The 22,381-nt window shown below is 44.2% G+C and overlaps 2 protein-coding genes across 2 annotated transcripts; one reads left to right on the forward strand and one right to left on the reverse strand.

The window, feature by feature from the left end:
* The first annotated feature begins 1,573 nt into the window (after positions 1-1,573).
* LOC129782500 (histone H1B-like) lies at positions 1,574-2,615 on the forward strand. Its single transcript, XM_055789652.1, has one exon. The coding sequence runs from the start codon at positions 1,721-1,723 to the stop codon at positions 2,531-2,533; it is 813 nt and encodes a 270-aa protein (XP_055645627.1). The 5' UTR covers positions 1,574-1,720; the 3' UTR covers positions 2,534-2,615.
* Positions 2,616-10,037: 7,422 nt separating this feature from the next.
* Positions 10,038-10,448, reverse strand: LOC129782496 (histone H4). The gene has a single exon (XM_055789648.1). The coding sequence runs from the start codon at positions 10,394-10,396 to the stop codon at positions 10,085-10,087; it is 312 nt and encodes a 103-aa protein (XP_055645623.1). The 5' UTR covers positions 10,397-10,448; the 3' UTR covers positions 10,038-10,084.
* Positions 10,449-22,381: the final 11,933 nt, after the last annotated feature.

Raw genomic sequence — 22,381 nt, forward strand, 5'->3', positions numbered from 1 at the left:
CTGGAATGTGTTTCCCTAACACAGACTTCAAATCCATGAAGCGTGGGGAAATCGGCATTGCGAATTCATACAAATCGGGGGTATTTTTGTTCCGATTGAAATGTGTTTCCCTAACACAGACTTCAAAACCGAGGTTTCTGGGGAAATCGGCTCTGCAAATAAATGCAAACTGCGAGTACTTTTGTCCTCGCTTGCCTTTGTGCAGAGTGGAATATGTCTGTCCTAACATGATCTTCTAAACTTAGGAACCTGGGAAAATCGTGCAGCCACTAGAAGCGAATGAACTTCCCAGTTTCAAGCAAATTCGAGATTCGAGAAGTATGTACACTTTTGGGATGTAAACTTCAGAGGGAAATGTAAAATAAAATAATCGTTTGATAATTTTTTTTTTTTGTCTTTATTGGAAAGATTTTCAGCCTTAGGCTGGTTCATCAAACGTTTGATAATTCTTCCGTACATATATTTTGTTCTAGTCATCATACCAAACGTAAAAGGTCCGTCATTAAATTTACTTGTAACGAAGAACAATCAATCACAATAAATGAATTGACTTTACACGGCATTTGTTCATTTTTTTCACTCACAGAGCAAATATATTGAACTCAATTGAATTTGGAAACTGTTTCATTCAATCAAGAATTTAATCAATACAAACGAATGATTGCTAAGCTAAGGTAGTTCCACGTGAACCTTTTTTTTTTTTTTATATATATATACAGTGCTTGAATGCTGCTTATAATGTCTTGACACTAGTGGTGAGCCTTATTCTTAATATATAGCTACAATGTCCAGAGCTTAATCTTGGTAATACGGATTAGGGACTAGGTTACGCTAGATGAACACAGCTGAAAGACTGAAGGACTGGAAGAATAGTGAAGGGATTTAGTCGTAAGCAATTTATTTACTATATTTACTGAAATCACTGTAATATGAATTTGATGAATTTATAGGAAAATTATATTCTCCAAATTAAATTCGAATCGTGGTAATTTTATTCCGGCACTGACCCTACTCCTAGCAGGTCACAAAATAATATTTAATATTTAATTCCGGTAGGACCATCGTGGGCATCTGTCCGCGGCGGCGGCGGATGGACTAGCAGCTGTCATGCTATTGAGAACGGCTGCTGGCGCGGATGGTACTTCTTGGCCGGTCACTAGGGGCTGACCGCTTACCCGGATCCGAACAACCAATGCACCATTCTGTAGGGAAACTTTCCCACCCGCCGAGCTGTGGTAATTCGAAACGGTCCGATCGGGCGATTGGCCGGAAACGGAACACTTCCGTCGGATTGCACCCGGTGTGAGACGGCACAGTGCTGTTCGGGATCGAATTTCGTCCCTTTATTGGTCTGCGCTGGACATCGGATGCGTCCCATTGTGACCGGGGACTATCACAGATAGATAGAGTATGTGGCTTTGGCCACTAGAGGCCACCAGAGGGGACGAAATGGCCTCTAGAAAAGTTGGCGCTCCGAAACAGTACCTAGCATAGTGCGAGCACAAAACGAGCACGTCACCCGACCGCATCCCTAACACAGCCGCCGAAAGTGGACCTTCAGCGGGGTAGCAATTTTTGGAAATTACAAACTCCGCTCTTTAATACAGCTCGCTCGCACGCACGCACGCAGTATTAGGAGAAGACACAGACCGTAACGGTACGGAACGAAACAAAACAAAACAGGGAAAAGCGCTGAAAAAGCAGCAGAGGAAGCAGAGAGATGTCGGACAATAACGCAGCTACCGAGGCAGTCGGCGAGAGCCCGTTGGCGGCACCAGCCGTGGGCAGTGAGAAATCGCCGAAAAAGGCAGGCGGCAAATCAGCGGCGGCAGCAGCAGCAGCGAAGAAGCCGAAAAAGCCCGCCAACCATCCACCGGTTAACGAGATGATAGTGGCCGCCATCAGGACGCTGAAGGAGCGCAACGGTTCATCGCTGCAGGCCATCAAGAAATACCTGGCCGGCAACTACAAGGCGGATGTGGCGAAGCTAACTCCGTTCATCAAGAAAGCGCTGAAGAACGGTGTCGTCAAGGGCCTGTTTGTGCAAACGAAGGGCACTGGTGCGTCGGGCTCGTTCAAGATCCCCCCAAAGGCCAAAAAGGAGTTCACCGGGGAGAAGAAGAGTGGCTCGTCGGCTAAGAAAGCACCAGCAGCAGCGAAAAAGGGTACCGCTTCCGGGGATAAGAAATCCAAGAAGGCAGCCGCCGAGAAGAAGCCGAAAAAGGCTACCGCTGCTGCTGGCAAGAAGAAAGCTGCCGCTGCTACCGGGGAGAAAAATACAGCAACCGCAGCCAAAAAACCGAAAGCTGCTGCTGCTGCTGCTGCTGTGAAGAAGGTGGTGGCCAGCGAGAAGAAAACCAAGGCAGCGAGTGCCAAGGCTGCCAAGAAGACCGGCAGTGTGAAGAAAGCTGCTGCTACCGCCCCGAAGCAAAAGCCAACGAAACCCTCGAAAACCGCCGCACAGAAACCGAAAACGCCAAAGCCAAAGAAAGCAGCAGCAGCTCCGAAAAAAGCTACCGCTGCCAAAAAGTGAACAACGTAGCCAGTAGTAGTGGTCCGACTAAAACAACAGCACAACACGAGAAATCAAATTCAGTCCTTTTCAGGACTATCAATATTGTTTTAAAGCAAAAGAGTTTATTTTATTGTTTTCCACTTATCATAGAATATTGTGTAAAACTACAATCAAATATTGTTGTTTACTTTCGCATTTTCTTCGACCAGGTGCAAACCGTCATATCCACGGCTAGAGATGTCTAAATTTTTCGTTTACTCGATTATGGATCAATCATCGTTGGGGCATTTTACAATAATCGATTCATTCGAATATATATATATTTTTTTTGTTTTCTTTCGATAACAGGAGTAGGTTTGTTAGGGGTGGTGGGTTCATGAAAAGCAATCGATTGGGATGAAGTGTGTTCGGTTGGATTGAGATTGATTTTTAGGTTTCTTCCTTGAAGATACCTTTCCCAGGGAGGGAGGACTGTCCATCTTCAGATGATTCAGCATTTAGTGCAGTGCAGTTTGTACTGCCAGGCGCGATTCGCGAGGACGGCGGTATGGTGTCGACATCTGGATACGACATCAATTTGTATGAGGCAACAAACTATTCTCTATCAGATTAGTCGGTCCGAAGGCAATTTTGAATTGTTAAAATTTGTATGAAATTTTTTTCTTTGCATTATTTAATTACTTGAAGTACGTTGTTCTGACCATAATTTAAACTATTTTCTACAAATTTTAAGATATTCTCACCAAAACTCACAACTGTAATGTAAAATTATTTTTATACACAATTTTTGTATGACATTTTTTCATCGCTTGCAGACAAAAGTAATTTTCATTTACATAGAGTACTACTTTGATTTGGGAAAATAATTTTTATTTTAAAAATGTGTTCATTTCTGCTACAAACACATATAGTCATGCAAACTCCCCCAACTTGTAATACGAAGCTCAATGCCATCTAATCTACGCGAATAAGTAGTAACACACACAAAATTGCAACATTGGCAACAGAGTGAGAGTGAGAATTACATCAAATATTTAAATGTTTACAACTAATTTCATTAGTGTATCCATCTGATCACATGGTGTCTGGGACGAGACACTGCCAATACAGGGGGAACCCCCGCCGCTGATTGGTTGATTTTTGTAAACAAACCAATTCTACACTGTTGCCAATTTTGTGTATGCTTCTACTTATTCGCGTTGACGGCGGAATGGTGTCGACATCTGGATACGATGTTAGTTTGTATGAGGTCAGCTATTCTCTATCAGATTAGTCGACCCTAAGGCAGTTTTAAATTGCTTAACCCTCCTGTACTCGCGTGCAAAATCATAACACGTATACTCGCGCACGGTGTCACAGACCGAAAATTGAACTTCTCTGTAATGTTGCTATTGTGTATTTTTCAGGCTTCGTTGGCATTTATTTGAAGAAGAGGGTATGATTGAATGAAAAACTCCAAAAAATATGTTTTTGTCGTCTTTATTAAGTTTTAATAGTCATCTAAATCAGCCTCCTCAAGACAGAGTAATTTTTGACACTCCAACACAAATAACGAAATTCGAATTTTTCACTCTTGTTAATAAAAAGTAAGCAACTGAACATAATTCATGGAAGTATAAGGAGCTATAAAATAACATAAAAGCGTATTAATAGATTGTGGTTTCATTGGAGTAAGAATCAGAACATTGCATAACTGCATGCTCGAAACAAACATATTTTTTACATTTCATGCAGTTGTTGCGTGTTTTTCGGGTCTTTTATCGAAGAGAAGAATGTATAACGACCTTTTAGATAATTATCAGATGATAAAGATTTTGGAATATAAAGTTTGCATATTTCTAATATTCTTATATGCTGTATTCTTGGTAAATTAAGAATTAATGCTTTTTTTTAGATGGGGCAGAAAAAGATTATATAAAAGGATTTCTAGGAACTTCCTTTTCTTTTTCTTGTTTTCTTGTCGATATATATAGATGTATAGTGAAAAACGTCGTAAAACTCGAGCTAGTGCTCTGAAAGTTAAATTTTCATTTCTCAATCTTCGGCAATGGTTTTGTTTGTATTGTTGAAAGCATCGTTATTTTTTCGACACTGATGCCAGACAAGATCGTCGAAACAGCTATAAAAACCACTCAATAACATGTTATTTCTGAGTCATAGCGTTTCATGTAATTAAAATCAATAGAATAAAATTGTGTTGATATCAATACAATTATTATTTCTACGTTTAATGGGTCTATAATGTAAGTTCTAGCAACTTTAACATTGGGTAAGAAAATTGTATTGTAGAGCTCGGAACACCGCCTATGCTTTCAAAAACAGTAAACGGAAAAGTATTACATTCAATCAAAATGCCTCGGCCAACGAAGAGCGTTAAGGCTCTCCAACGTGAGTATGTGAAAACAATACGATCAACGAAGGAAACATTAAGGAATTATCCACATCGAGTTACTATGCGGAAGAACTTGTTAATACCAAAAGGGCCCCAATTCGCATGTCTTATAAATTTGCTCATGTTACGCTCGCGTATAATCAGAATTTTACTTCATATACAGATACACCTTCTATACATATTTATATCCGCAATTGTTCGTGGGAACATATCGTTCGTACATTTTACATTTACAGTATTGAATTGTTATTTTTATTTTCAAATTTATTCAAAGACTCGTGTCAATGTAGCGCCACACAGTCTGATAAGTGAATTGATCTATTTACGTGTGCTTTGCTCTTCTCTCACAAACACTATTACCCAATTTTTACACGTGGGTTTACCTATACTACTACCATGGCTAGCTTCCACCTTCACCTTAAGTAGAGGCAAAGAACAAAATTGGCAACCGCGTAGAAGTGATTTGTTTACAAAAATCAACCAATCACCGGTGGGGGCTCCCCATCTATTGGCTGGTCTCGTCTCAGACGCCACGTGGTCAGCTGGATACACTAATGAAATTAGTTGTAAAAATTGAAACATTTTATGTAGTTCTCAATTTCAATTCTCAATCCCGCTCGAATGTTTCTATCGACAGAAACACGAGAATATACTGTATATGTTACTATGTGCAACGGTTTACAAAATACAATCGAATACAAAATTAAAAAAAAAAACCAAACTAACAAACAAACAAAAAATACAAAATGAAGGTTCTCAAATGGGGATCAACACTAGGGTAGGAGCCTACCTGTTGGTCTCAAATGTTCCTATCTCACGCCTCCACGAAGATCATATGACGACATTTTTAGATCGGGCGTGAACTGGAAACGGGAGGTTCTCAAATGGGGATCAACACTAGGGTAGGAGCCTACCTGTTGGTATCAAATGTTCCTATCTCACGCCTCCACGAAGATCATATGACGACATTTTTAGATCGGGCGTGAACTGGAAACACACACCTGGTCTTGGCTCCGAGAACGGGTGTCGAAAGTGGCTAAGTGAGGGGGTGCGAGCGAGTCAGAGCGCTATATCTCTCCCGGGGAAGGCCTCCCGGGTCATGGAGGCCTTGCCAACCCGCTGTCTCCCGGGCAAAGGAGATACACCCAGAAAATGGAGCTACGTTCACGAAGAATACTCAGAATGCGATCGCCCGAGGAGGGTCCCCGAACTGGAGCTGGTCCTGGAACGGGCGTAAGAGCGAGCGGCCAGCGGCTGGAGGGCGATGTGCAAGAGCGGGCCACCAGCCGGGTTCAACCCGAAGAGCTACCGCCACACGGAAACAGCAGCCATCGACATCACCAACGAAACGCTGCGCCTACGAGGCGTGTTGCGACTGTCAGACGACAGTCGTCCACACTTGTGGGTACTACTAGGCGACGGATCATGTGGACACATGAAATGAATGAATTCGTGATCCGCGCCTATTACATCTGCACTGCTTTGGAGACGGACATGAGCGGTCGCCCTCGAATACTCGCAATGTTCGAGGAAGCGTATCCAGAGTTCGTCGGGAGGCTTGACCAAAACGCGATGAACGCGAGGCGTAGAGCGATTGTACGCAACAATATGCTCTCCCAAACGCAAGTCGACGAGATCAAGCAGCAGGTGCAGAGAGAACTAAGCTCCAGAACAAGCAGAGCAAGCGATGTGTCGAGACGAAGTTCAGTACGGCTGAGCAATTCATTCGCGAGTGGGGCACGCGAATCAGCACCAGTGGAGGCCACAGTACAACAACCCCCTGAGCCGGAAGATCCACAGCCAGATCAACAACTACTACGCGATCTGGTCTTCCATTACGACGAGGCGATCTCACAGTTCCGCGACACGGACCCTTTGTCGCGCCCCAGGATCCCGAAGTTGCAGCATTCCCGCAGGCTGACAAGTGCAGTAAAGCTCATGAACGAGCACGTTCTTCCGCTGCACTTGGTTGATGCTGAGAACATGGAGGAGCTGCAACTGAAAGTTTACTGTGCTGCTGTGGCGACCGCCAAAAGTTTAGGATACCGTATTAGGCCAAGAGGCGGACTGCTCCAACATCTCCGTGAAAGGCGTGAGCCTCCATGGCGAAGGAGATTGGAGCAACGGATCCTAAACAAGCGCGCCGCAATTGGAAGACTGATGGCGTACAAAAGAGGCAGCAGATCGGCGAAATTATGTCGCCAAGTTGCTGTGATCGTGCGGCCTACTGAACTTCGCCAGCTGGGAGCTCACCAGCTGACGGAAAAACTCGACACACTGGTACAGCAATTGAGCGTCCTAACTAAACGGCTGAAACGTTACTCTGACTCTGCAAAGCGCCAGGAACAAAATCGGATGTTCAGAGATAACGAAAAAGCGTTCTACGACCACATTAGCGACGAGAAGCCCGACTACCGCGAAGGTTTGCCAGATATTAGCGATGTGACGAACTTCTGGGCTGGTATTTGGGAGACCCCAGTAGAACATCGCGACGGGCAAATGTGGTTAAGACGGGAGGAGGAGAGTTGTGGTGAAATTGGAGAGATGCCAGCTATCATCGTCGGAGAGAACGATGTCCGCGAAGCCTCGCGGTACCTGAGGAACTGGGCAGCACCGGGCCCCGATGGTGTCCAGAACTTTTGGCACAAGAAGCTGACCGTCGCACATCCAAAGATAGCTGAGTGCTTCAACAAGGTGCTACGTGACCCACACAACCTTCCTGAATTCGCCACCCGTGGCGTCACCTTCCTCCTCCCGAAAGACAGCAACACATTGAACCCATCAAAGTACAGACCGATAACGTGCCTATCGAGTCTGTACAAAATACTGAGCAGCATAATTACCGCCAAAGTTTCTGCTCACTGCGAACAGCATCACATCATCGCAGAAGAGCAGAAAGGATGCAGGAAAAATACGCATGGCTGCAAAGACCAGGCCATCATCGACGCAGCCATAGTCGGCCAGGCGGTATATAACCAGCGGAACCTAAGTATGGCCTACATCGATTACAGGAAGGCTTATGACTCCATACCTCACTCGTTTCTCGTCCGGGTATTGGAGCTCTACAAAATTGATCCCGTCGTCGTTAGGTTCCTGCAGCATGCGATGAGGCAGTGGAGTACGTCTCTGCACCTCAGTGATGGGGAAAATGTGTTGCAGTCTAGAACGCTGCAGATAAAGAGGGGGATATTCCAAGGCGACTCTTTCAGCCCGCTTTGGTTTTGTCTGGCACTGAACCCCCTCAGTAGGACGCTCAATAGAAACGGTCATGGCTATAAAATAAGGTATGGCGACGGCGCCCACGAAGAAGTGACCCATACCTTTTACATGGACGATCTCAAGGTCTACGCTGATTCACGTCAGCGTCTAGGTGTAGCTATCCGGGTTGTCGAAGACATAAGCAGGGACATCTGTATGGAGTTCGGCCTCGACAAGTGTCGCTGTGTCCACCTGCTGAAAGGACAACTTACCGAATCCGGAGGCTACGAGGTCTATGACGGCGAGTTTATAAGAGACATGGTTCGTGGCGAATCCTATAAATATCTTGGATTCCGACAGCTCACCGGGATTCGCCACTCCGACATCAAGACGGAGCTGCGAGACAAGTTCTTGAGTCGAGTGAACTGTGTCCTGAGGACTTTCCTCAACGCGGGGAACAAGGTACGCGCGATCAACACATTCGCGGTTCCCCTGCTGACCTTCAGTTTTGGTGTAGTCAAATGGAGCAAAACTAACCTAGAGGACCTTGAGAGGAGGATGAGGAAAGCATTCAAAGAGGCCGGAATGCACCATCCTCAATCGGCACTGGAGAGAGTTTCACTACCACGCAAAGAAGGGGGACTTGGAATCGTCGACATTTCTGCACTGTGTGTTGCCCAGGTACGACAACTGCGCGAGTACTTCGCAGAACGCGCCAACCAAAACGCGCTATACCGGGCTGTCTGCGCCGCCGACAGAGGATACAGCGCTCTGCACTTGGCGCAAGCGGAGTACCAACTCAACTGCAATCTGCAGACAGTGGAGGAGAAGATTGCAGCTTGGAAGCAGAAGGCAGTGCATGGTGCCCACCCCCATCAACTGGACCGGCCACACGTCGACAAGGCCGCATCTAATCTGTGGCTAACGCGTGGTGAACTCTCTTCAGTAGTAGAAGCCGACATGATAGCCATCCAGGACAGGATAATGCCGACGAGAAACTGCAGGCGGTACGTCTGGCATCAAGACGTTGATGACATTTGCCGGATGTGCCATCAACCAGGTGAAAACATAGAGCACATTATGGGAGGCTGTCCCGTTTTGGCCAACGCAGCCTACACCGAGCGCCACAACAACGTGGCCCGTATTGTTCATCGACAACTGGCGCTCCAATGTGCTCTACTGGAAGACAACGTACCAAACTACCGGTACCTGCCTGCACCTGTCCTGGAAAATGACCGTTTCAAGCTGTACTGGGATCGCACTGTTCTGACCGACCTCTCGATCCACCACAACCGCCCAGATATAATGGTTTACGACAAGAGCGACCGCAAAGTCACCATCATCGATGTCGCTATTCCACTGAACCAGAATCTGGAGGAGACCCACGGTCGCAAAATCTGCAAGTACCGACCATTGGCCGTGGAGCTCAAGGAACTGTGGGGGCTAAGGGAGGTCCCAAGAATTGTTCCAGTCGTTCTCTCTGGAACTGGAATTATCCCGAAGACACTTCTGGAAGCGCTAAAGGTGTTGAACATCGAGAAGGAATTGGCCGGCATCCAAAAGTCGGTCATCCTTAGCACCTGCGCGATTGTCCGACAATTCCTCGGTCAGGACTAAAACAGCACGAGCATGCAGATACGTGCATTCCGCAGAGCCTAGTCCCCCTTTGGCATTCAGAAGCCCGGGGGCAGGTGAAAATTCTGGCTAGGTTCGCCTAGTTAAGAAGTGAGATAAGTCTGCCAAATGAAAAAAATCGTTTGTATTATTAAGCCAATTGATATGCGAGTTGGTATGTGGTGTGAGTCAAGGTTTTATTTTTGTTTGTTTGTTTTTTTTTTTTTTTTTTCAAATGAAATGTAGTTGTGTAGGTGGTAGTGTGGTGGTGGTTTTTTTTTGTTAAGAAACTAAAATTGATAAACTCTTTTGGTGACAAACATGTTGTGGTCCTAAAAAGGACCGTTTTGTTTTGGGGGTATTTGTTAACCTCCAAACCCGTATAGGGTACGTCCCTGACGTTTCAGCGCGTATACGACATCCATAGCAGTCACTGTTTTACGCTTGGCATGTTCGGTGTAGGTGACAGCGTCACGAATAACATTCTCCAGGAATACCTTCAGCACTCCTCGGGTTTCTTCGTAAATCAGACCAGAGATACGTTTGACGCCCCCACGGCGGGCTAGACGACGGATAGCGGGTTTCGTGATACCCTGGATGTTGTCACGCAGTACCTTGCGATGACGCTTTGCTCCTCCTTTACCGAGTCCTTTGCCTCCCTTGCCGCGTCCAGTCATGTTGGTTAATGGGAAAGAAAGTTACTGACGAAAGCACAGGCGCTTGTCGATCTGAGCGTCGAACGAGTATAATGAAGAAAAAAGGAAGGAAGGAAGGTATTGAATTAGAGAGACTTTAAACTCTGAGAGTTCATTCGTCTCTTGCCCTTGAGGGCGGGAAATTTAACTAAAGGAAAACTAAGAAAAACTATTGCAAAATTCGTTATTCTCGCTCGACTCAGTCTTAGTAACCGCTATGGACGTATGTCGTATCGCCGCACCCTACACGGCTCTGGGGCCAAAAACACAACCAAACAATTGGAGCAGGGAAAAAGCCCATTTTAGTGTGCTTGAAGAGCTTGCTTCTAAAATGGGCGTAAAAACCTGCTCATCTTTTGCTGAAAATAAAAGAACAGAAAAGGAAAATACTTTTAATGTGTATTCATTTCGATATTATATTATTAAATTTTGTCGAGTAAACCTGTATCCTTTAAGAATTTTATGGTCCGGTCCTCTTCGATGTCGTCTCTTGCTAATGCAGTTCTGATGCTGTCTCCAACCTGAAATTTTGTTCTAGAGATGTTAAAAACTGGGCAATTGATTAACAAATGCTCTACTGTGAGCCTTACATTGCACCATGTGCAGCGCGGTTGATTTGCGATCAAGAAATTATGTGTTAAGAGAGTATGCCCGATACGCAAGCGTGTCAGGCATACTTGAATGGGGCGCTTAGTACTGTCCATCCAAGGATGGGTGGTATTCTTTATCTTTCTTAGAAAGAAGTCATTAGAGGTGTTCCAATTTATATCCCAACACGATCGTAGGTTGTTATCAACCCATCTGATGATGTCTTCGGACGGGGGGATATCAGTCCATAGTTCAGAATTTCTTCCCTCTTTGGCAAGACGATCAGCTAATTCATTTCCTTGAATTCCGCAATGTCCCGGGATCCAACAGAAAACGATGTCCTTTCCCTTGATTCCAGCTTCAATGCTTTGGGTCCAGGGGTGCTTATTTTCGCCACTCTGGAGTGCAAGCAGGGAGCTGTAGGAATCGGAGAAAATCACCGTTTTCGTGTTATCATCACATAGTGATATCGCAACGAGGAGGGCAGCTGTTTCTGCTGAGAAAATTGAACAAATGGATGGTAATTGGAATTTTATCTGAGCATTGTCGGAAAATATTCCAAATCCTACTTTATCACCATCAACAGATCCATCTGTGAAGATTTTGCGATGGAAGGGGAACTGTTTATGTATGTGATTGTTGAAGATAGCTGTGACTATACTGTTGGCTTCACCAGCTCTAACAGAGTTTTTAATAGTCCAGTCAAATTTTGGTCCTTGGTCGTACCATGGTCGAGGGCCTTCTCTAGTTAGAGGAGCGGCTCCCGGGAGAGTGATATTGCAAATGTCTTGAAGCCATTTGCTAGCTCTCGTGGTGGTTGATGTGAGATTTGGATATTTCTGTGAGATTCGGATGGCTCGATTGGCCAAGGCTCTGGTGATGAACATTTCGAAGGGAACTTGGCCAGCCTCCACAAGCAAAGCTTTTATTGGGCTGGACTTACAGGCTCCTGAGGCATATCTGATTACGCTATGGTAGCAAGGTTTTAAATGATCAATTGATTTCCAGGATGCACTGCTGAAGAGTTCAATCCCGTATAGCATTTTTGTGAAGACGATACTTCTACCGATTTTATAAATGGTTTTACGCGCGCTTAAGCGGCTGCGACCACTTATTACCATCGTTAACCGGATACGGCTTTTGATATCTGCTTTTGTCTTTTTGATGTGGTCTGTGAATGAAAGATTTTTATCTATTGTAACACCTAGAATTCGAGCTGATTTAACTCGTTTCACAAGTGCACCATTAATTTTGCATGGTTTGAATTTTTTCTTGTGACCTTTTAGACTGCAGCAATGAAGTATATTGGATTTTTGTGCTGAAATTTTGAAACCAATTGAATCTGCCCAGCTGCTGATAGCAGAGATTCCTATCTGGAGTCTTCTGCGTGCAAGTTCAGTGAATGATGCTCGGGCCATAAGCAGTATATCGTCAGCATATGCCAGTATTTCGATGTTTGGTGGAATAACATCGAAAACTGATTGCATTGCTATTAGGAAGAGAGTTGCCGAAAGAACAGAGCCCTGTGGTACTCCGTTTTCTTGAACTCGGCTTTCAGATATTGACCCTCCGAAGAAAACTTGAAAACTTCGGTTGAGGAGGAAACTTTGAATGATTTCGAAGAGGTAACCTTCGAATCCCCATTGGTGGAGTTGATCTATGATATTATGCTTCCAGGTGGTATCGAATGCTTTGGAAAGATCAAGCAAAGCAAGTTCATTGTGTTGTCTCTTCTGTGTGGAGTCATGAAGAAATTGGTTGAGATGGCAGAAATATGTACTTGTGCCTTTTCCTCGACGGTAAGCATGTTGTCTGGGGTCTAGTAGTTGTTGTTCTTCGAGGGTTGTTATCAGTCTTCGGTTAATCATCCTTTCAAAAAGTTTCCCTAAGCAGCTGAGGAGCGTGATAGGGCGATAGCTATTCACATCACGTTTGTCCTCTTTTGCTTTGGGGATCGGGATTACCATGCCAGCTTTCCATGAATCTGGAAAGTATCTGTTTGTCCAGCACTCGTTGAAAATCTGCAAAAGCAGGGTTTTCGCATGGTGGGGCAGGTGTCTTATCATCGGGTATTCGATATTATCTGGGCCGGCTGACTTACCTTTGGACCTTTTAAGGGCCCAGAGCAGCTCGTCCATGGAGAAAGGTTTGTTGTATTCGTGCTGTTGACCTGTAGCAGAGGGAAACACTTCTAGTTCTGCTTTGGCTTTGATATTCTTAAAGGCATTGGTGTAATTCGAAGTGGATGAAGATTTGGCGAAATGATCTGCCAGATGTTCGGCTATGGTACCAGGGTCTTCAGTAGTAATACCGTTGATCTCAATGGAATAGCAGTTAGAAGCTTTCTTGCCACTGAGAGCGTTGACCTTGTTCCATAGTTCTTTTGAAGATGTTGAAGGATTAAATTCATCAAGAAATTCAGTCCAGCTTTGGGTTTTTGCTTCGGCTATTGCTTTTCTGGCATTAGCTCTAGCTTCCTGAAAATTGGATAAAGCAATCCTTTTGCTGTTGTTTCCATCTGGAAGACGTCTGAGAAGACGAAGCAGTTTTCTTCTTTTTTTGATGGCAAGTGCTACTTCATTATTCCACCAGGGGACAGCCTTACGACCGGGGTTCCCACTTGTTCTGTAGATATTTACTTCTGCAGCGGAGAGAATGGCTTGAGTAAAGTCATCAACAGAGTAGCTTATGTGTGCTTGAAGTAAGCTGTCAATTGAAGATTCAAAGCCTCCCCAGTTGGCTGATTGGTATTTCCATTTTCTGCGAAGTGTAATATTGGGATTCCTTGTTAATGTTCTGATGTGAATTGGGAAGTGATCACTTCCTCTGAGGTCATTGTCAACAAACCAATTTAGTCTGGGTGCCAGTTCCCAAGATGCGATCGTGAGATCGAGGGCAGACGTTGATCCAAAACGTGGATCGAGTCTGGTATGTTGATGATCGTTGATGATAATGAGGTTCAGTTTTTGGATGATTCTAAGAATCGTATGACCTCTTGCGTCACATTTTTTTCCTCCCCAGGAAGTATGGTGTGCGTTGAAGTCACCCATGATAATAAATGGGTGTGGTAATTGTTTGAAAGCATTTACCAAATCAACTTCAAAATCATTGATATTGTGCTGAAGGGATATGTATATTGAAGCAAGGGTTACCTGGAAAGGTCCCTTGAGTTGGACTGCACATATTTGTAGTGGTGATGTTATGGGGATCACAGTATGAGAAAGGTGACTTAGGACAGCGAGGCATGTTCCTCCTTGTTGTGAAGATAGTCCGTCACAAAAATACCATTTGAATTTGCCTCCTAGGGCACTATTCATGTTTGTACCAGTCGGCACTTTAGTTTCTTGGAAAGCTAGGGTTAGTGGGAGATGTTTCTCTTCCGCTAACATTAATTTTATTTCGTTCATTGAACTGTAAAGCCCACGCAAGTTCCATTGAATGGAAAGTTTGCGATTAGGGATAGGGTCTCGAGACGATGGTGTATGATTAGGTGGGGGATTGAATGTTAAGATTGGAAGGGGGGAAGTGGGCTGAGGTGTGGAGGATAAATTGGAGATTGGTGGAGTAGAAATCAGTTGAAATTAGTTGTGGTTGGGTTTTTCACCCTTGGATTGTTTGAGTTTTAGTCTCGGATCATTTTTGGAAACATTAACAATTGGTTTGTTGGTAGTAGGATTGGGTTTGTGTTGGGTAGTAGGTGGATTGGATCCAATTGGTTGGGTTGAAGTGCTGGGTTGTGATAGGTAGTTCTGGTGGGATTGGGTCTTCTGTAGGGTTGGGGTCGATTTCTTATTTTTAGGTTTCTTCCTAGAAGATTCCTTCTCAATTGGTTGTTCATCTTCCGATGATTTGAATTCATCTGAAGTTGTTGTTTTCGAGATGATTTTTCTTTTATTTGAGTAAGTTGATTCGATTTCCATTGGAGATTCAGAATCTTCCTCAGAGTCAATTGGAATGATGCTGGATCCCTGTTCAGATTTTTTATTGGCCTGAATAGAAACAGTCTTATTCGATTTAATAGGAGCTGACTTTGTTTGTGTACAGTTGCACTTGCATTGTTGGCATCCTGTGTTTTGGATATTGTCGAGCCGCTCTTTCAATTTACTAGCGAAGGAAGAACCATTATTGTTTTCACAAATGGATTTAGCTTCCTTGTAGGAGATTCCTTTATCAATCCTAACTCGTGTTATTTTGTCCTCGGCGATCCAAGCTGGGCACTTCCTGCTAGTGGAGGAGTGATTTTCCTTGCAGTTCACGCATGAGGCAGGTGCATTGCATTGAAACTTCTTCGCCTTTTCTTTATCGGTTTGGTTTAGTTCTGGGTGTGCTACACCACAGTTACGGCATAACTGTATTTTCTTCATACACTTCTTGAAAGTGTGTCCATAATTATAGCATCCGAAGCATTGCATCGGGCTTGGATAGTAGTTTCTGGTTGGTGCGCGAATGAAACCGAAGTTAATCGCTTCGGGAATGACTGTTCCGTTGATGGTTAGGATTAGGGTAGAAGTTGCTACCTTTTCCTTTTTAATTGTATCGTATCTAAATATTCTTTTGACACCGATAACTTTTTGCTCAGAGAGTTCAGTAAGAAGTACATCCTCTGGCATGGAAACAACATCCCAGCAAGATACAACACACTTGCGTTGATTAAGAGTGGGATGAAAAATTATTTCAATTGGGGTCGAGTCAGTTAGCGACTTCATACCCAGTAAAGGTTCAACCTGTTTGACGTTGCGTATTTGTAGAACATATTGAAGGCGACCTTTATCATCGCGTTGAGGTTTTGCATCTTTAAATTTATCTCCGATCACACCTTGGATCGATTTCGATACAACGAAGGGGTTGGGTGGAAGAATATTACCATCAGTTGCTCTCAACAATAAAATTTGCAAATTTCCGCCAAAGGGATCAGCCCATTTGGGGGAAGTGTGGGTGGTGGGAACACCATTGTATATATTTGTTGGCCTTCCGGCGCCGGAGCTGCTTGAAGCCATGTTCAAGGCTGGCTATACCTAGGTACAGCCAGGTAAAAAGTTTTTAAATTTTCTTATTCTATGTACGTTGTGCGTCGGGGGACAATAACAGCGGGGACGAAAACGGCGGAGGACGGTAACGGCGGGGGACAATGCCAACGCAGTTACAAGGACGAACACCGCAATCACTTGGCTGAAAAACACTTGGGGCAGAAAAGCACTGTTTTAAAAACACTTGGAAAAGTCACTTTTAAATATCTGTTATATAAAATTAATTTGGGATATGTAGTAGAAATTTCCTAACCTATACCCTTTGGGCGTCCTATCTTTCACTAACTCCTGGTAAAATGAAAAGTTTGGTCACTCACCGATCGTGTTGAAGGACCTCCTCGAAGATCACCACCTAATGGTAGTGGGGTAGCGGGGAAGGGACCGGACACCGCCGACGGCAGGGCAACAGCCGCAGCGGCTCAAAACGACGAAGCGAAAATAACCTCCTCACACCTTACACCTCCTGAGCTGCTGATGATTGATGCGAAGAAAATTGCGCCAAAATCGCGCGTCACTGGCAGGGGAAACGTTGCTGATGAAACGGGCGCAAACAGCGGGACACGCAAGGGGCAGTGAAAACTGCCGGTCAAAGTGGCCAATCCGACCGAACCAACTTCCAGAATGGCTGTTGGGGGCTTCTCGGCTGCTTCCTCCTTTCCTGATGTCCGGACAACTGTTGCTGAAAAAGAACGCTTTATTTAGTACCGAAGACAGCTTTGAAAAAAGCTATGCATCGGGTTGTAGGAGAAAACTTTTATTTCTATGCTTCTCTTTTAGAATGGCGCTAAAAACGTAACCGTTGCGGTCGAGTGTCAGTAGCACCATGAAGAAAAAAATCACGCGCGCACTATTTATACCCTCTCGCTTGGGTGCATCCGCACACGATGCTTGGTCGTGATTGGCTACAGCTGTCGGCACCACTATACATCCAAGTATAAAGAGCATAAAAGCTACGTACGGACATTTTTTCCAACACGGTGCTTCTGACATTCAACCGAGACGGTCATGTTTGTAGCGCCCCTTGGAAAAGAGTAGCGAAAATAGAAGTTTTCTCCTCATACAACTGGTTCTATGCTAAAGGAAATTCCTTGAGGCTCTAATCAGTCCTAAATAAAGTTTTCTCCCACAGGTGTACAAGACGAGGACAAGGAGGAGGCCACCGAATAGCCTAGACGGTTGGTGGCTTTCGATACCGGCAGTTTTCACTGCCCCTAGCGTCGGTCCCTGTTTTTGGCGCGTTTTTTTCAGCTCACTTATATATACCCCACATTATTATTACTGGTTACTTATCTCTGGTGGTGGTTTTTATTTTCAGCTGGTGTTTGATCCTGGATTGCAGAGTGGTGGTGTACCCACACTACCGTTTCTCCGGTGCGGGGGCGCACCCCCCCAGCAGCAGTACATAGTGTTAGTGATATTTTAACAGTTTTTCTTTAAACCTCATAGACATTATAGTAGTGTTTCATTGTATTAAAAGTAGTGTTTCTAGTGAAATTTTAAAAACTTTTTTGAAACAAGCTCCGAAACTGTTGAGCCTTTTCTTTTTTTTTATTCTGCATTAGTGCCATTTTTAGTGTGTATCTCTACATCAACCCCCCTGGCTGTACCTCCCGGGTATAGCCAGCCTCTACCATGGCTTCCAGCAGTGCCGGTAAGTCAACAAACCTTTATAATGGCGTGCCCACCACACGCACCTCTCCTCTCTGGGCCGACCCCTTATGTGGGGAGCTCCAAATTTTATTGCTCAAAGCAACTGGCAAGAATAATCTACCATCAAACCCTTTCGTTGTTTCCAAAACCATCCAAGCTGTTACGGATCGCGATTTCAAGGACGCGAGACCACAGCGCGATGAGAACAATAATTTGCAATACGTGATCCATATTCGTAACAAGGAATATGTAGATGCGCTCCTGGGTATTAAGTCATTAATTGACAAAACCCCTGTGGAGATAACTTATCACCCTACCTTGAACCAGCGCAAATGCGTGGTATCCTGTAGGGATGTGATTGATATGGCAGAAGCTGTACTTTTAAAAGAGCTTGCTGACCAAAGAGTTATTGCGATCAAAAGAATTTCCCGTATGGACCCAACTAAGAAGGAATTAATTCCAACTCCAACCCTGATTTTGACCATCAGAGGTACTGTAATCCCGGAATATATTAACTTTGGCTTTATCCGCGCCCCCACGCGCAATTTTTATCCGAATCCTATGCAGTGCTTCGGCTGCTACAAATTCGGACATACTTCAAAAAAATGTAGAACCAAGATCCAATTATGCCGAAACTGTGGACAAGCACACCCAGAACTAGGCAATGAAGAAACAGCCAAGAACTTCATTTGCAACGCTCCTGCCTTCTGTGTAAATTGCAGTGGCAACCACCCTTCTACGAATAGAAAATGCCCCGCATGGGTTGCAGAAAACAATATTACCAAAGTGAGGGTAGACCAAGGAATATCGTACAAGGAAGCCAAACAAAGCTACCAGACCAAAGTAAATGGATCCTCGTACGCAAGCAAAGTCCAAGAGAGACTTAACTTAGTTCAAAGCACGGGATGCAATCGCTGTAAGTGCAACTGCACACAGCCCAACCCTACCCCAATCATCCAAACGGTTTCCACACCGATAGTTAACCAGCCAGACATTGAATTTACCATCTCCACTTCCGATTCCGAAACTGATTCAGAAATTCCCATGGAAACTGAATCAGCAAAATTAAATAAACGTAAAATCAAAAATTCAAAAACTTCAACTTCAGATGATTTGAAATCATCTGAAGATGAAAATTTCCGCGTTAATGATAAAACAAGGAAAAGATATAAAAACCAACAACCAGAAATCTCTCAACCGGCCGCCCCACAACAGGCCGACCCTCAACCATCCACTTCATACAAAACAGTACCCAATACGAATCGAACAATACCAAATTATTTAAAATTTGACCCTAGACTGAAGACCAAGACTTCCAAAGGTAACAAACAGTCAAAATAATTTCTGATATACCTCCTTCCAAATTAATTAAACCCTTCAAGAGCCTCCATAACATTTCTTAAAATTCAACACTCCACACAAAAACAGTACACCTGTTGTCCAAAATTCAACATCCAACCGAAAACTTGCCATTCAATGGAATTTGCGTGGGCTTAGTAGGTCAATGGATGAAATTAAATTAATGTTAGCTGAGGAGAAACATCTCCCACTAACACTTGCATTCCAAGAAGCCAGAGTGACTAAGATTACACCCGATTTTAACCTTTCACTACAAGGTAAATACAAGTGGTACTTCCGTGAGGGACTTACCTCACGCCAGGGTGGAGTATGCCTCGCTGTTTTGAGCCATCTCCCACATACCCTCATCCAAATTTCATCACAGTTACAGATATGCGCAATCCAACTCACGGGACCGTTACGGTTAACCCTCGCTTCTATATATATTTCCCCAACGCATAGTAACAGTAATTTGGAAGCAGAAATGAACAATGCCATTCAACAATTACCACACCCTTTCATAATCATGGGTGATTTTAACGCCTACCATACTGTATGGGGTGGCCAAAGATGCAATTTAAGAGGTAAAATTATTTTAAAAATCGTTGAACAACTTAACCTCATCATCCTGAACGACTTCCAACATACTCGTATGGATGAACACTCTGGCTCTACTTCTTCAATTGATTTAACGATTACCTCATGGGACCTAGCGCCCAGAGTCAGATGGTGTGTCGATGATGATCTAAGAGGAAGTGATCATTTTCCCATTCACATCCGAACACTGACCAGTAATCCAAAAATCCTCCTGCGAAGGAGATGGTTGTACCAATTTGCCGACTGGGATGGTTTCGAATCAACCATTTCGCATCTGTTACCTGCACAGGGTAACTATTCAGTAGAGGAGTTTTCCCAAGCCGTTTTCGCAGCTGCGGAAGCTAATATACCCCGCACTAGTGGTATCTCCGGCCGGAAGGCAGTCCCATGGTGGAATAACGATGTCAAACAGGCCATTAAATCCAGAAGAAAAGCGCTGAGGAAGCTTAGAAGACAACTGGACGGTAGTGAGACAAAAGTAATTGCCCTAGCTGATTTTCAATCCACTAGAGCTAGAGCAAGGAAAATTATAGCGGAAGCTAAACAAAATAGCTGGCTTAAATTTCTAGATAACTTTTGCCCTCAGACAACTTCTAGTGAACTGTGGAGCAAGGTTAATGCAATCAGTGGCAAAAAAAGATCGCGAGGCTATTCCATTATGATCAATGGTACCACTACCGATGATCCCGGAACTATTGCTGAACATTTAGCTGACCATTTTGCTAGTACTTCTGCCACCTCCAACTACAAAAGCGACTTCAAAGCTCGTAAAACTGCCGCGGAGACTACAGAGTTTCCCTCGGACTCAGGGGAACCTCATATTTACAATATCAGGTTCTCTATGAAAGAAATGTTGTGGTCCATTAGTAAGTCCAAAGGCAAATCAGCCGGACCAGACGAAATAGAATACAGCATGTTAAAAAAATTACCTTTCCACGTCAAAACGTCGCTGCTCCAAATTTATAATAACCTTTGGGCTAGCAAATGTTTCCCCGACTCATGGAAGGAAGGGCTAGTCATCCCCATCCCTAAACCGATGGAGAAAAAACCACTAGCCACTAGTTTTCGTCCCATCACCCTTCTCAATTGCCTAGGTAAGGTCTTCGAGAGAATGATCAAACGGAGATTGATGACGAACCTTGAAGAACGTCATCTCCTGGATCCTCGACAACATGCTTTTCGTCAAGGCAATGGTACCAACACGTATTTCAGCCAACTTGATCAACACCTTCACGTGATCACGCGAGACCACCTCCACGGGGAACTCGCTCTTTTGGACATATCCAAAGCCTACGATACAACCTGGAGATATAATATCTTGGACCAACTCCATCAATGGGGTATCGAAGGTAATTTGTTCGAGATAATTCGCAGTTTTCTACAAAATCGTAGCTTCAAAGTTCTTCTCGGAGGAGTCACCTCCACCAGTAAACTGCAAGAAAATGGAGTGCCACAGGGTTCTGTGCTATCGGTTGCTCTTTTCCTGATAGCGATGCAATCATTATTTGATGCCATACCCCAAAATATTGACGCTTTGCTATACGCAGATGATATTCTGCTAATTTCAAAAAACCCATTCCCAGTACTAGCAAGAAGAAGACTTCAGGAGGGAATCTCGTCTGTTAATAACTGGGCGAATTCCGTGGGATTTAGGATCTCAGCTGAAAAATCTCAAGTTCTTCATTGCTGCAACAATAAGCGTCACAGGAAAAAACTACGTTCTTATCTTCTGAACGGTAGTTCCATTAAACGAGTCAACTCTGCACGAATTCTCGGTGTTATGGTGGACAAAAAACTCACGTTCAATAAACATATAAAGAGTACAATATCGGACATTAAAAACCGCCTTAACTTAGTTAGCGTTATAAGCGGTCGAAGCCGAACAGGATCCCGCAAAACTATCTTCAACATTGGAAGAAGCCTAGTCTATTCCAAACTTACTTACGGTATTGAACTCTTCAGCCGTGCCACCTGGAAAACGCTTAAAGAACTGAGGCCTAGCTATCAAAAGATAATAAGACTAGCTTCAGGGGCCTTTAGAACTAGCCCAAGTAAAGCGTTACTCGCTGAGTCAGGCAATTTACCCTTCAAATTGTTCCTCACGAGATTCTACAGCACGCGCGCGATACGAACGCTCGAGAAACATCCAACATTTGAATCCTCACTTGCGAGAGTGAATAACTGGTTGCAGGATACATGCCGAACCACTCTTCCAACGATTGCACCAATTCCCATTATTAACCTTCGACCATGGTATAAACGGGAACCTCAGATTGATTGGTCAATTAAAAACTCTGTGCGAGCTGGTGAAAACAGCAGCATAGTTTTGGCCATTTTCAACAACCACATCCACAGTAAATACCTTTTTCACCACAAGATCTTTACAGATGGATCCTTTGATGGTTTACAAGTAGGTATCGGCATTTTTGCTAATAACCTGCAAGTTAAGTTCCAACTCCCAAATATCTGTTCGGTATTTTCAGCTGAATTAGCGGCACTTCTTATCGCTACATCAAAGTGCGAACACAACAGAAAGACGGTTATTTTCACCGATTCTGCTAGCGCGCTTCTTGCTCTTGAGAGCGGAAGTAGCAAACATCCATGGGTACTCGCAATTGAAGAGAAAACTGCCCAAAATGATATCACCTTTTGCTGGATCCCAGGTCACTGTGGAATCCGCGGTAACGAAGAGGCTGATCGCCTAGCCAAAGAAGGGAGAACATCCGAACTATGGAGCACAAGCGTCCCATCTGATGATATAATCAGA

This window comes from Toxorhynchites rutilus, unplaced genomic scaffold, assembly GCF_029784135.1.
Source record: "Toxorhynchites rutilus septentrionalis strain SRP unplaced genomic scaffold, ASM2978413v1 HiC_scaffold_95, whole genome shotgun sequence".
NCBI lineage: Eukaryota > Metazoa > Arthropoda > Insecta > Diptera > Culicidae > Toxorhynchites > Toxorhynchites rutilus.